At 40.6% G+C, this 15,431-nt stretch overlaps 1 protein-coding gene across 6 annotated transcripts in view; it reads left to right on the forward strand.

Moving 5' to 3' along the window:
• Positions 1-15,431, forward strand: part of TBC1D31 (TBC1 domain family member 31) — a 74,385-nt gene that overhangs the window by 50,164 nt on the left and 8,790 nt on the right. For 3 of the 6 annotated variants that reach the window (XM_081792249.1, XM_081792248.1, XM_081792252.1), the window contains 4 exons: positions 4,463-4,555; positions 10,211-10,351; positions 12,255-12,449; positions 14,750-14,888. In XM_081792249.1, coding sequence (XP_081648375.1) covers positions 4,463-4,555; positions 10,211-10,351; positions 12,255-12,449; positions 14,750-14,888 — 568 coding nt within the window. Of the gene's footprint in view, positions 1-4,462; positions 4,556-10,210; positions 10,363-12,254; positions 12,450-14,749; positions 14,889-15,431 lie in introns of those variants that run through there. The other 3 variants (XM_081792253.1, XM_081792250.1, XM_081792251.1) reach the window with 3 other exon arrangements.

Raw genomic sequence — 15,431 nt, forward strand, 5'->3', positions numbered from 1 at the left:
TTTTTTTTTAATTTTTTTTTTTACATTTTATTTTTTATATTTGAGAGAGAGAGACAGAAACAGAGAGCGAGCAGGAGAGGGGCAGAGGGGGACAGAGAAAAAATCTGAAGCAGGCTTCCGGCTCTGAGCTGTCAGCACGGAATCTGATATGGGGCTCAAACTCACGAGCAGTGAGATCATGACCTGAGCCAGTCAGACACCCAACCAACTGAGCCATCCAGGCGCCCCAAAATTTTATTTTTAAGTAATTGCTATACCCAACACGGAGCTCAGACTCACAAACCCTGAGACCAAGAGTCTCATACGCCACTGACTGAGCCAGCCAGGCACCCCCTATCTTTTCCCTTTTTTATGGTTGCATAGTATTCCATTGTGTGACTGTCATAATTTATTTAACTAATCCTTTGCTATTGGACATTGACGTTGTTTGCAATGCTTTGCTCTACAAGATGGTGCTAGGTTGTATGTTCTCAGTACAAACCTTGAGTTGCAGACACAGTTTTGTTGAGTAAATTCCAAGGCATACCAAATTATCCTCCAAAAATGAACCCACCTATGTTATTTTAAGTGCATATGTAAGAGTGCCTATACCCTAGTCAATTTGGAGTGCATCAGTCTTAATATTTGCCAATCTGCTGGGTGGAAATTATATATTCTAATTTGCCTCTTTTTTCTTGCTAGTGAGGTTAAATATCTCTCCAGTTACTTGTCTTCCATTTGTGGAAGAAATATAAATTGTATATCCATTATCATTTGTCCGCTTTTCTATCAAGTTTTCTCTTATCGATTTACATGGGCTGTTTGTGCCATTTGGGGCAGCGCTATCCAGTAGAAATACAATGTGAGCCACATAGGCAATTTTGTTTTCTAATGGCCACATTAAAAAAGTAAGAAGAAACAGATGAAATTAATTTTAACAACACTTTATTTAACTCCAGATATTTGCAAATTATTTTAATATGTAATTAGTATAAAGACATGGTTGATGAGCTGTTTTACTTTATCTTTGAGGGGTGCCTGGGTGGCTCAGTTGGTTAAGTGTCCAGCTTCAGTTCAGGTCATGACCACACAGTTCGTGGGTTCAAGCCCATGTTGGGTGGCTCTGTGCTGACAGCTCAGAGCCTGAAGGCTGCTTCCGATTCTGTGTCTCCTTCTCTCTCTGCCCCTCCCCTGCTCACTCTCTGTCTCTCTCTCGCAAAATAAACACTAAAAAAATTTTTTTAACTAAATCTTTGAAATCCAGTAGTCAGCTTATAGGACACCTCAATTTGGACTGGTCACATTTTAGCGCTCAACAGACATATGTAACTAATGGCTGCATACAGCATAGAGTTAGGACAGTAACCCTTTTGTTCATTGCAAATGTTTTCCTCACGTCAGTGTTGCTTGTCTCTTAAGAGTGGCTATCATGTCTTTTTTTAATCATGCAAAATACTTTAATTTTTGAATAACTTTTTATTTTTATGATTTCTAGGTTTCATGTCCTATTTATTTACTTACTTATTTTTATTTTTTTAAGTAGGCTCCATGCCGAGTGTGGGGCTTGAACTCATGGCCCTGGGATCAAGAGTTGGATCCTGTACTGACTAAGTCAGCCAGGCACCCCCTGTGTCCTGTTTAGAAAGACCTTGCCATTCTAAGATTACATCACCATTTATGCATATTTTTTCAAATTTTACGTTTTTTGGGTTTTTTTTTTTAATGTTTATTCATTTTGAGAGAGAGAGGCAGAGCGTGAGCCAGGTGGGGGGCGGGGCAGAGAGAGAGGGAGACAGAGAATCTGAAGCAGGCTTCAGGCTCCGAGCTGTCAGCACAGAGCCCAACACGGGCCTCGAACCCATGAACTACGAGATCATGACCTGAGCTGAAGTCAGACGCTTAACCGACTGAGCCACCCAGGCACCCCTCTGTGGTGGGTTTGTTTGTTGGTTTTGATCTTTGATGTGTCACAAAGGTCAGCAAATTATAAAGCACCAACTAATCTGGCCTGCTATCTATTTTGTAAGGACCCTGAGTAAGAATGGTTTTAACTTTTTAAATGGTTAAAAGAACTCAAGTAAATAATAATTTCTTGACATGAAAATTATATGACATCTTAAAAACAATGAAATTGATACTTCAGTATCCCCAAATACGGTTTTCTTGGCACACAGTCACACCCACTCTTTGACTAGCAGAGTCACTTGCCAGCAGATGGTTACTAAATGTTCTATCCCCGCACGCGCTTTATCCCCTCCAACACCACACTGAATGGCAGCTTTGTAACATTTTTCTGACTAGCGGACCTAATTCCCACTATTAGTCTGTGTTTTCTTCCATATTCTCAAATGTGTATCATTTCAAATAGACTTTGAGAATTTTACCACTCTTTCTTTCTGAATCCTTACCTCCCCTGATCCTAACAGCATTTTTATTAGGATTGCGTTGAATGTATAGACTGATTTAGGGAGTTTTAAACCTAATTTTAGTAAAATACTAAATATTTTCCAATCTTTGAAAGTATTTTTTTAATTCATTTTTGAGAGAGAGAGAGAGCATGAGCGGGGGTGGCAGAGAGAGAGAGAAAGAATCCCAAGCAGGCTCCATGCTGTCAGCACAGAGTCCAATGCGGGGCTAAGTCCCATGAACCAGGAGATCATTACCTGAGCCAAAATCAAGAATCGGGCGCTTAACCAACTGAGCCACTCACATGCCTCTGAAAATATTTGGATTCGTATATTAGAAATCTGTCATCTCTTTTTTTATAGCATCAGATAGTAGTTTTTGTTTTGTTTAAAGCCAATTAATTTTAAATTGGTTTTTGAAAGCTATCATTCCTTTTATCTCATCTAGCAAATGAGGTTGATAATACATTATTCTAGAAGTGTCTGTGTTCTCCAAAAGTAATACAGGCTTAGAACTCTGCCCTCTTTATTCCAAACTCTTTGAGATGGTGAAGGCAATTTTTTGTCAAAGAATCCTGGAAAGTTCTTTCAGGTTGCATGATCTGGCCTCTGCCCACCCTTCCAGCCTTCTGTCCCTCATCTCCTTATTCCGATAGCAAGCTCTGACCCTGCTAACCTGCCAGAGCTTTCCTACTCAGAGTTCAGGCACCAGCAGGAAGACTGGGTCCAGCGCGACACGTACAAGTGACTGCACGTTCGGTAGCAGTAAGCAGAGTGGATGTGCGTTTGCTCTGGCACAGAGCTAGGGGTGTGTCTAAAAATTCATAAACAGAAGAGCTTTTCTAATTGAAAGTCCTAAAAGGCATTATTAACTGTGCCAAACCTCTCCTCCACCTGTTGGCATTTTTACTCCTCTTGTTTCATAAACTCAAGCATCCCCACCTTTGAGCCAGCTGTTTTCTCAGGAACCTCCTTAAGTTGAACTGCTTGCCAGTCAGTGGTTTATTTGCTTCTCAGGTGTATATCCTTCTTGTACACCCCACCATATTTTCATTTTTACCCTTTGTTTCTCCGATGAGAGGTATTTGATGGTGTGTCTTTTATCTTTCCAATGTCTAAAAAATAGGGATACAACTAGTGATGCAGTCATTAAATGTTTACTGAATAAATGAATGGGCTGAGATGACTGATGGGCAGTTTGTTTGGTTTTCTTTCTGAAACACGTATCATGCCTAAGAAATGGGGACTTTGGGAAGCCAAGTATTGTATTAAGAGAGCTCCTCAGTTTCTCTGTCTACCTCAAGAAGGCCTTATTCAAACCCTCTAGTGTAGAGGAGTGAAAAGCTTCCAAGTAATCAAAATTTGGGGAAAGGTAAACTTAAAATTAACTAAGTCCAAGGGGCACCTGGGTGGCTCAGTCAGTGAAGCATCAGACTTCAGCTCAGGTCATTATCTCATGGTTCGTGGGTTCGAGCTCCACGTCGGGCTCGGTGCTGGCAGCTCAGAGCCTGGACAGCTGTTTTGGATTCTGTGTCTCTGTCTCTGCCCCTCTCCTGCTCACCCTGTATCTATCTCTCTCTCTCTCTCAAAAATAAACAAACATGAAAAAAAAAAATTAAGTCCAAGCAGGGCACATTTAAACTTGGAGTTCCAAAGTGAATTTACAAAAGTATAGACATTTAATCAAAAAGAACATTAAATAATGTTATATTTAATAAGATTAAACATTCTATATTTTTAGCCACCGCAAATTTATATTGCTCAAGTTTTTCTAACACATAATATTGGCTGATATAATATGGTAAGAGCTCCCATCTGTTCTCCCAGTCTGGGTAGATGAGCATATGGTAATTGTACTTTGCTTTTTAGAAAATTAAGCTTAACTTTAACTCAAACATTATTCCTAGACTCTACAGTGAGTGTTAATATACTGTCAATTACTCTGGTATCAAAAGCCCAGTACTTCTTATTGTAAATACGTTTAGTGGGTTGTTTGGATTTCAAGATTACCAGATCTGTTAAACAGAAATTATCTTGTAAATTCCTTTTGGTGTTCACAGTTTGTTGTTTGGCCATAGGTACATATGAGAGATCAAGAAATTGCTACTACAGCGAAAGACCTAGAAATGAGACATCTGGAACTGGAATCACAGAAAAGACTTTATGAGAAGGTATAAATCATCTGTTTTCACCGTAAGAGCAGCAGGGTTTATACTCTTTTTAGATTGTATTTATTCATGATTTTTTAATGTTTGTTTATTGTTTTTTTTTTTAAGCAGAATATAATGTCACCCAGGATTGTTAAGATAGCCAGAATGTCTGTAGCCAGAATGTCTGAATGTACAGTTTGTTGTAATTCTTTAATTCACCTTTCTCTTAGCAACTTAGTCTAGGGTCTGAAGCACCAGATGTAAGCCCCAGATTTTGCCTCAGGATTTTCTATCAATGTACTAAGTTTCCCTCTATCTGTATAACAGTGACTACAGAATTATCCTGGTGCTTCACAAGGGTTTTACGAGGTAAATCAGACAAGAGCTGTACAGTACTTTAAATTTGAATCTTCTGGAATCAAATTGTCAAGTATCTACTTAGAGTATATAATTTAGTTTCCACGACACTGGAAAAAGGAATTTTGTTAATATAAATATTTATCATTTGGGAAAAGCATTTTGTTATTCATTTATTTAATGTTGAAACCATAAGTTTTCACTTCCCTCAGCCTCTTAAAGTGAGACTTTGAGTTTGAAATTAGTGATAACTGCAAATATGTAACAGGTAAATTGACTGTTATTCACATTAAATAAGGTTTAAAACATATGGCATCCATTCATATCTGCAACACTTTTAATTACCACACTGAACTACTTCTAGAACTGAGCCTGGGATTCACACTTTGGCTAAGTCTCCTATGATTTTGAATTCATTTGGACCAAACCTAAATTTACTTTTTACTGTCTTTCCTTTGGGGGAAGTGGGTGATGACACCACGGGGGCATGATTTCTGAATTAACAGAAAATTTGCAAGTAAAATACTAAGAATTTCCAAGTCTGTTTCTCTCATTCTCAAATATTAACATTTTGCTAAATTGGTATTATCCTTCTCTTTCTATCTGTATACTAATACACACGTAGATACATTTTGTTTTCTAAACTTTTTAAGAGAAAGTTGCAAACATGATGCCCTTTCACCCTTAAATACTTCAGCGTATTATTTCCTAAAACCAAGGAATCCTTAATACATGACCACAGAACACTTATCAAAATCGGGAAATGAACATATCATTATCTGTTGTATAAGCCTTATTCAGATTTTATCAATCATCCTAAAAATGTCCTTTAGAGCAGGGGCACCTGGGTTGCTCAGTCAGTTGAGTGTCCCGACTTCAGCTCAGGTCATGACCTCGTGGTTCATGAATTCGAGCCCACGTCGGGTTCTGTGCAGACAGCTCAGAGCCCGGAGGCCGCTTCAGATTCTGTGTCTCCCTCTGTCTCTGCCCCTCCCCCACTCATGCTCTGTCACTCTCTCAAAAATAACCATTAAATAAAAATGTCCCTTAGAGCAAAAGAAAATCTAAGATAATCCATTTTTTCAGTTGTCCTGTCTCATTAGTCTCCTACGGCACCATTCCTGAGTTCTTCTTTACTTCTTTATATTTTATAGCAATGATGTTTTTGAAGCATTTGACCAGATATTTTATAGAATGTCCCTCAATTATTGTTTGTTGCTTCCTTGTCCAAGGTTCAACTTACACACTTTTGGCAGGAATGCCTCAGAAATGATGCTGAGTTTCTTTCCCCACATCAACGTATCCATACCATTTCTGCCCTCTTTTGAAGGAAGTATTTATTAAGCAAACTATTAATAGAGTTAGAAAATACTGAACCTACTCATCAAAACTATATCTTGAATTTTATCTGGTCCGTTAGATTCAGACATTCAGATTAGCTGTGTGTATTTCTAAACCAATTCTATCCTAGAAAACAGACAATATTGTGTTGCCCTCTGCTGGAAATGCATGCTCAATATTCCATATATATCTACTTTGAATAAAAAATTTTTTAACAGAAGAATAAAAGCACAAACAAATGAATACTGACCTCTGATCCAGATTCCGTCCCCTTCATCTCTTAGGACCTTGTTACATCAGATCCATTTTCTGCCTCTGCCGTGGTCTCTTTCTCATGCATATGTACCTTCTCCTTGGCATAGGCCCACCCTTGTCAACATTGCTGTGATGATGAAATGAGTTATATCTAGATGTCAGCGATAGGAGTCTCCAAGACTACCTCAGGTTCAGTGATTTGCTAGAGGGACTCACAGAACTTGGAAAAGTTGTTACACTCGTAATCACGATTTATTACAGTGGAAGGATACAGATGAAACTCAGCAAAGGTAGGAGACGCCTGGCTGGCTCAGTTGATGGAGCATGCAACTCTTGATCTCAGGGTCATCATGAGTTTGAGCCCCACATTGGGTGTCGAGATTACTTTAAAAAAAAAAAAAAAACCTCAGCAAAAGTAAAAGGCACACAGTGTAGAGTCCGGGAGAGACCAGGCTCATGCTTCCAGTCATCCTCTGCCAGTGGAGTCATACAGACAGCGCTTAATTTTGCCAGCAAAGATATATGACAACACATGTAGAGTATTGCCAACAGGCAAGCTCACTCGAGTCTTGATATCCAGGGTTTTACTGGGAGTCAGTCACATAGGCATGGAGCGTCATGTGGCTGAACCTGGATACTTACTCTGCAGAGCTCAGGCTGATCTAGTGTGGCCCAAGGCTCCTGCCATGCACCATTATTAGCATAAACTGTCTGGGGGAGCCCAAGGCCCCAGGTATACAGACACGCTCTTCAGGCACCATATTCCAGGGGTTTAGAGCTGGTCAAGGGTTAATCTTTGCTTCGGAGTGTGTAGAATTTGAATAGCTCAGGCTTCTGAGTCACCCTTTACTGCTCAGTGTCTGATATTGGCACAGGCTGGGTAGGTATTAGTTTCCCCTCATTCCCCCTGGCCTAAAATGCTCATTTTACAAAACGAATTGACAGCTTCCTTCCCCCACCTGCTTCTTTAAACCACCGCCCTGTCGTCTTTCCTCTTTGCTGTTGGTAGATTCCCGTTGTTTTCCTCCTAATCCCTAGTCTCTACACATACATTGTTTTGCTTCTTTATGGAGTATCTAAGATTCTATATTCTGCTTTTCATTTTTACTTACTAAAATCCTTTTTCTAAATGACTGCATATCTTCATATTGTCATTTGTCATAGTGATGAACCATAACTTTGAATAAGTTTTAAATAACTTTAAATAAGCTAAATAAAAAAATAACTTTTTTTTTCTGTTGTTGGATGTTTAAGTGGTTTACAATTTTGGCAATAAACTTCTTCATACATATATCTTCTCTGCATATAATTAGAAAACATTTTTATTTTTATTTATTTTTTTAATTTTTTTTAACGTTTATTTTTGAGACAGAGATACAAAAGATGAATAGGGGAGGGTCAGAGCGAGAGGGAGACACAGAATCGGAAGCAGGCTCCAGGCTCTGAGCTGTCAGCACAGAGCCCGACGCAGGGCTCAAACTCACAGACTGTGAGATCATGACCTGAGCTTAACCAACTGAGCCACCTGGTGCCCCACACTTTTATTTTTAATTATGAAGGTAATTGTGTTGCCAGTGGATAATTAGAAAAGCAGGAATAAATTCCTGAATTAGGAAATAACTGCTAATATCATCAGTAAGGATACGTGAGATTATTTGGTACATACAGTTGCTATTACGCGTCTTTTTAACTTAAATCTTCATGAATTCTGTTTGCCGTCCTTCCCAACACTACTTGTTAGCACTCCCTCCCCAGCCCCCTGACCCTGGCAGACACTTATTTACTTTCTGTCTCTCTAGATTTGCCTGTTGTGACATTTCATATAAGTGAAACCATACAATGTATAGTCTTTTGTGACTGGCTTCTTTCACACACAAGTTTTCAAGGTTTGTTCACGTTGTGGTGTGAGTTAGTACTCCATTCCTTTTTATGGCTGAATAATATTCCGTTGTATGATAAATGTTTATCCATTTGTCAATTGGTGGATATTTGGGTTGTTTCTGCTTTGGGCTGTGATGAGTAGTGCTGCTCTGAAAATTCATGTACAGCTTTTTGTTCGAACATGTATTTTCAGTTCCCTTAGATCTATACCCAGGAGTGTAGAGTTCTCCTTTCTCTACATTCTTGTGAACAGTTGTTACCATCCGTCCTTTTGATTCTAGCCTCACCAGTAGGTATGAAGTGGTGTCTTGCAGTTTTGATTTTCATTTTTCCAAGGACTGGTGATTCTGGGCATCTTTTCATGTGTATATTGGCCATTTTTATATCTTCTCTGGAGAACGTGTGGCTAATGTCTATTCAAAGTCCGCACAGCCATGCTTTTGGTTTTTAATATCTCCTGTCATTTTTTATTGAAAACTAGATATTTTAGGGGTGCCTGGGTGGCTCAGTCTGTTGAGCACCCAACTTCAGCTCAGGTCATGATCTCACAGCTTGTGGGTTCAAGCCCCGCGTTGGGCTCTGTGCTGACAGCTCAGAGCCTGGAGCCTGTTTCAGATTCTGTGTCTCCCTCTCTCTCTCTGCCCCTCCCCCGCTCATGCTCTGTCTCTCTCTCTCAAAAATAAACAAACATTAAAAAAAAAAGGAAAATTAGATATTTTAAATCATGTGATATGACAGTTCTGAAAATCAGATTCTCCTCCCTCCTCGGCATTTCTTGTTTCTTAGTGACTTCACTGAGTTGATTTGGTAAAGTTGAATTTACAGAGAACTCAATTAAAGTCTTCACTTGGTTTTAGCGACTGGACAGAGATTTCCTTAAGTTGCCTTGTACCAGTAAAGCCTCTAGGTCTTTGCCCAGAGGCTCTGTGTGCATCGTGTTGGAGCCTGCCTTCAACGCTTCGCTTCGCAGCTTACAACTCCAGAGTTCCCTTCCTGACGATGCAGAACCTCCATTCACCAGACTTAAGAGCCCTGCGCTTCCTCAGATCTGAGCATTCACATAGCCCTGCGCATGTGTACAGCCTTCCACGTGCACATGGACTTTTAGGTCTCCGGGAATCTATCAGCTTTTCAAAGTGCCCTGCAGACGTCTAATTCTTCAATGTTTTCTGTAAATACTTTTTGGTTAACTTGTGGTTTGCACTGCGATAGGCTATCTCCAGCAGCCAAGATATTCACCAGGGTCCTCTCATGTATTTCAGCAAATGTCCCCAGGGAAAAGGCAGTTCAAGGTAGTGAGTTCTGAGTCATGACAAATAAAGACAGCTTTGGGAGTACGTTCTTCCAGAACCACCGTATTGGTCAGTGGGGACCGTTACTGGACAGTGGGAGTTTGTAGGAGTCCCACCTCCATTCTGCCCGCTCCTTTGGCTGCCAGGTTGCTGGTCTTAAAGGCTAATGCAGAGCTTAAGGGTAGGGTGGGACTAGGGATGAGGCAAGTTAAAAATGCCCTAATGCTTTCTGTTCTTACCAAGATGGAGCCATTTTTATGAGTAAATGATCCTCAAATTGCTTCAAGCCTTTGGTTAATTTCCAGAGTTCTGAAAGAGTTGGTTTTGCAAGTGTTCTCAGTGCTTTTTTGGATGAGAGTATTTTCAGAGGTCCCTACTTTTATTTTCACTGATGTCACTGCTGTTTCCTTTCTACTTTGAAAATTAGGTGACCACAGTTCTTATTTGTGTGCTAGTATTCTGGGGGGGGGTGGGGAGTCATTTTGTGTTCTAGCATTATTATATAGATTTGTGTTTTCTCTTTTTTTTTTTTACAAATTTTTTTTAACAGAATCTTATTAGAAATCAGGAAGCTGTTGCAAAAGAAATGAGAGAAGATGCAAATACCTATAGACGAAAAGTGGATCTTGAAGAACACATGTTCCATAAACTGATAGAAGCAGGTCAAACTCAGAACCAAAAAACTCAGAAGGTAAAAATATGGTAAACTTAGTGCACATAGAGAGGGGGAAGTTTCCATCTGTCATCCTTTTCTGTGTTTATTTTTCCCTGCCCTGCCTCCCCCATCTGTCATCCTCTCAAAGGAGAAAATTCAAAATTGAACTCTGCAAAGGAGTTAATTCATTTCTTTGCTTCAGTTATCACAGCTCTTAGAATCTCACATTATTTTATTTATAGGCTACTTACTTCACTGCCAGACATATACAAGTATCTTTTATATTTTGAGAATTTTTTTTTTTTTTTTAAATTTTTTTTTTTTCAACGTTTTTTTATTTATTTTTGGGACAGAGAGAGACAGAGCATGAACGGGGGAGGGGCAGAGAGAGAGGGAGACACAGAATCGGAAACAGGCTCCAGGCTCCGAGCCATCAGCCCAGAGCCCGACGCGGGGCTCGAACTCACAGACCGCGAGATCGTGACCTGGCTGAAGTCGGAGGCTTAACTGACCGCGCCACCCAGGCGCCCCTATATTTTGAGAATTTTAAGATCTAGAAGATACAAGGGAAATAATAACTTCATAAATACTAACCTACTGTGTTATGTCTCGGAAATTATCCCTGAGCAGATTAGTTGCAAAACATCAGGTCTTTGCCTGGTATATAAGCCAGGGTTTCCAAAGTATATTCTGTAGTATATTAATAACTATTATTCAGTAAAATAGGTGGCAACTAAGGATTGGAAGTGCTGTTTAAAGTTAGGATTTTTCAGGGCACCTGGGTGGCTCGGTCAGTTTAGCATCTGACTCTTGTTTTCTCAGGTCATGATCTCACGGTTCGTGGGAGTAAGTCCCACATTGGGCTCCATCCGTGTTGACAGTGCTGAGCCTGCTTGGGATTCTCTCTCTCCCTCTTGGTTTCTCCCTTGCTCTTTCTCTCTCTCTCTCTCTCTCTCTCTCTCTCTCTCTCTCTCTTCTCTCTCTCTCTCTCTCTCTCTCTCTCTTTCTCTCTCTCTCTCTCTCTGAATAAATAAACTTTAAAAAAAGAAGTTAGGATTTTTCATGCCAAGTTTGAGGATATGGTACATTGTGAGGCTTTAAGAAAATTTTCCAAACTTATTTTGTACAATTTGTGTGGAGTACCCTTTCAGAAATGCTGGCTCAAGTGAATTGAAATAGAATTTGAGAACTTCAAGAAAGAACTTTCTGTATTGTCCAGTCAACAAAATGCTGAGTAGGTCTGTGGCCAGGCCTGGCCCTGGTCCAAAAGCCAGCAACAATGTAAGACTTCCCTGTCTTCTGTTCAACAACCATCCCTTAGCTGATCCCATCAGCATAGCCCACCATTGATTTTTCCGTATAGGCTTTTGTTCAGTCTGTAAGAATGGGCTCTTCTGACTCCTTTTCACGGGTTGAAATATGGAAATTGTTTAGTCCTACCCATTCCTGAGCCTAGAAATTCTCAGTCTTGGCTATGTATTAGAATCACCTTTGTAAAAGTTCCAACATCTAGCCACCCCAGAAGCTGATGTAATTGGTTTGTGCTGGGTCCTGGACGCCAGTTTGTTTTAAATACCATTAGGTTGGGGCGCCTGGGTTGGGTGGCTCGGTCGGTGAAGTGACCGACTTCAGCGGAGGTCATGATCTCACAGTTCGCGGGTTCGAGCCCCACATCGGGCTCTGTACTGAACGCTTGCTCGGAGCCTGGAGCCTGCTTCAGATTCTGTGTCTCCTTGTTTCTCTGCCCCTCCCCTGCTTGTACTCTGTCTCACTCGGTCTCTCAAAAATAAATAAATGTAAAAAAAAAATAAAATAAAAAGTGAAAGTAAACACCGTTAGGTTACAAACAGCTACCCTAGAAACTTGGTTACATTGAACAGATATACCATATTTTATATATAGTCTGACCTTGTTTCTGAAATTTACAAATATTTCTTAGTTAATTGAAGAAAATTTGGCAGAAGCTGAACAAGCATGTCTAAATGCCGACTGGCGAATTCAAGCTTTACATAAACAAAGATGTGATGATCTACAGCGGAACGCATGTTACCAGGAAGTGGCCAAACTCCTTCGGGAAAACAGAAGGAAAGAAACAGAAGTATTGAATGCAATGGTGGGGGAGGGAGCTAAAAAGGTAAGAATGGGGTTACAGATTTTTTTGTTATTCATCGTATAAATTTTGAAATATAATCAAACAACAGACGCATCAAACCAGATAATTCCTCTTGGAAAAGCGAATCTAATTTTAATAGGTATATACAGAGAAGAAATCTAATACGATACCTAAAAATGACTAGGCATCTTTCTCAATGACATTAGTGCCTCTCAAGTTCTCAGCTTCCTGGATTGGGTTTGTTCTGGCTGATTGGATAATATTACTATTTAATTTTACCTAATTTTTGATTCTTACAATGTAGACAGCTTTAAACGATTAGGAATTATATGTAGCTACTACTAACAAAACCTGAAATAATAGTGACAATGAGCAAGATGTAAGTGTTTTTCATGTGAAAGAAGTCCGGGGGTAGGAAACCCAGGGCTGGTTTCCTGGCTCCAAGGTCATTAGGGAAAGTGCCTCCTTCAGTCTTTCTGCGCTATTTCTTGGTGCATGGCTTTCGTTCTTGAGGACAGCTTACCTCCCAAGATGACTGCTGTTTTCCAGCCATCACATATACATTCCAGACAGCAGGAAGAAGGTAGGGCAGAAGTAGAAAAGGGCCCACTCCCGGCTGAGACAACTCTGTAACTCCTTTCTAGAAGTCCCACATCACATTCTAGCCACGTTTGTCTGCAGAGGATGTTGGGAAATGTAGTATTTTTAGCAGGGAGCATTATCATCCGAAATAAAATTAGAATTCTACTCCTCAAGAAGAGTCAGAGAATGGATTTCAAGGAGGCAACGAAGAGCATGTCACACAGACGAATCCTTTGGTGGATCCCCCCAGTAGCTCTGCCACCCGTGCTCTGTCGATATTATCGCAGACAGAGCGGACTTCCCCGAGGACACTGCAGAGCTAGGGAGAGGTCAGGAACCAGAGAGCTGGCTGTAGCTCACTCCTCTTCATGCTGCTCTGTCGTGATGTCTATTCTGAAAGCTTTTCGTAATGTATTTCCTTCAAGTGACCGTTCCTATTCATTTTCCTCCTACCCCATGTAACGTGGCCCTGTGTGAGAACACTTTCAGTCAAGGACAGGGAGGGGCGGGAATGATGCCCACTGAGGCTGTTCTCAGGAACGTTACGGTGGAAGCCCCCGTCTTCGAGGATTGCTGACCTTAGCGCTGGACTGCACACTGTTAGGTGCTGCTTTAGTTTGGGTGAAACAGTGTGTTTGAGGGTAGACTCGGGATCACTGTAAGGGCTCTCCTCCTTTGTATCTGGTGTCCTGGCTTCTAAAGCTAGCCTGATTACTGAGAGGCCTTGGGAAATCACTAAAACTCGGCCTCCTTATCAGTAATGGGAAAGGCCTGGATTTCTCGGCCCCTAATGATTCCTTAAAATTGTGTCGTTTCACACATATTTAATGCGTTAGCATTTCTATAACAAAAATTATACTATATGTTAACTAACTGGGTTTAAATTTAAAAAACTATAGGGGCGCCTGGGTGGCGCAGTCGGTTAAGCGTCCGACGTCAGCCAGGTCACGATCTCACGGTCCGTGAGTTCGAGCCCCGCGTCAGGCTCTGGGCTGATGGCTCAGAGCCTGGAGCCTGTTTCCGATTCTGTGTCTCCCTCTCTCTCTGTCCCTCCCCCGTTCATGCTCTGTCTCTCTCTGTCCCACAAATAAATAAAAAAACGTTGGGAAAAAAAAAAAAAAAAAAAAAAATTAAAAAAAAAAAAAAAAAAAAACTATATGTTTGCATATAAAAGCTACAGCATAGAACATTGATGAACTTTAGGAGTTGTAGAATATCTTAAATGTGTTATTTTTAGTTACCCTTGAGCTAATCTTAAGATAATTGTTTTCTCACTGTAGGAAGAGGAAAGGTAGGGGTTAATAGAAATTCCTTGACTTCCACGGCAGAGCTGGGCAAAGAATTCATTCTCTGAACTTTGCAGATCTTACTATTAAGCGATAGCATGCAAATTAAATAACAAAATTATCATTAATTCTAAAAACTACATCCTGCAAGGTTTGACATGTGAAATGTGTTGAAATGACTTGTTATTGCAAAGACAGTGGGCGCCTGTGTGTGTGCTCTGTGGCCCTTGGAGGTACTGAGTGGTACGTCACACGTGCCTGCGCCTTCAAGTTTCCTCAGCAGCCTTGGGCCGAGACTGGCACCCAAATTACCCCAAAACCAAACAGATCCCACGCACCATGGGAATCCCAAAGGAAGTGGAGTAGAGGAGACGGAAGGGAGTTATTCCACTGTAGGAACTGACATTACCCCGATTTTTAGGTGATTTTTGTTTTTCATTTATTTGCATATAGTGGGAAGAAGCTAAAGAAAAAGACTTTCATCTGAAGTCAGAAAAGAAAGCTTCGGCTCTCTCAGATGCATCTCGAAAGTGGTTTCTGGAGAAAGAGCTAGATGATGCTTTAGAACATGCTGAACATCCGTATAATACAGGTGCGTGTCCATGAGTGCCTTTCTCTTCATGATAGTACACATTCATCCATCACAGGTAGGCTGTTTGCTGTCGTGAGCAAATCCCTGAGCTGTATTTTGGCACTTCATTCAAATGATTGCTCAACTAAAAGGTGATCACTAGTCATCATTTTTGGGGTTGCTGGGGCTTATTAAAACAAACAAAACAAGCAAACAAACAAAAAAACCCAGCTCCAGTCAAGAAAAATCTCTCAACCGTCCTGTAGAATTCTGTTTTATTCCATGGTTTCATGGTCCTTGGTTTCCCCTTCATCTATCAGGATATGATTTGTTCCCAAAGTGCTATTTCTAGTTTATTTTGGTAGAAATTGTGCTTTGCCAATAGCCGGTCCTCAGAACAACAGTGTAGTAAAGTAGCACAAGGAAACTTGTTATAACCAAACGTTAGGTTTGGGCTTACAGGCTTGCAGTGGCATCAACTGAAAACCTAAACTACTGTACTTAGAATTCTAACGTAGGGGCGCCTGGGTGGCTCAGTCGGTTGTCAGTTGAGCGTTCGACTTC

This window comes from Panthera onca, chromosome F2, assembly GCF_046562875.1.
Source record: "Panthera onca isolate mPanOnc1 chromosome F2, mPanOnc1 haplotype 2, whole genome shotgun sequence".
NCBI classification, from domain to species: Eukaryota; Metazoa; Chordata; class Mammalia; order Carnivora; family Felidae; genus Panthera; species Panthera onca.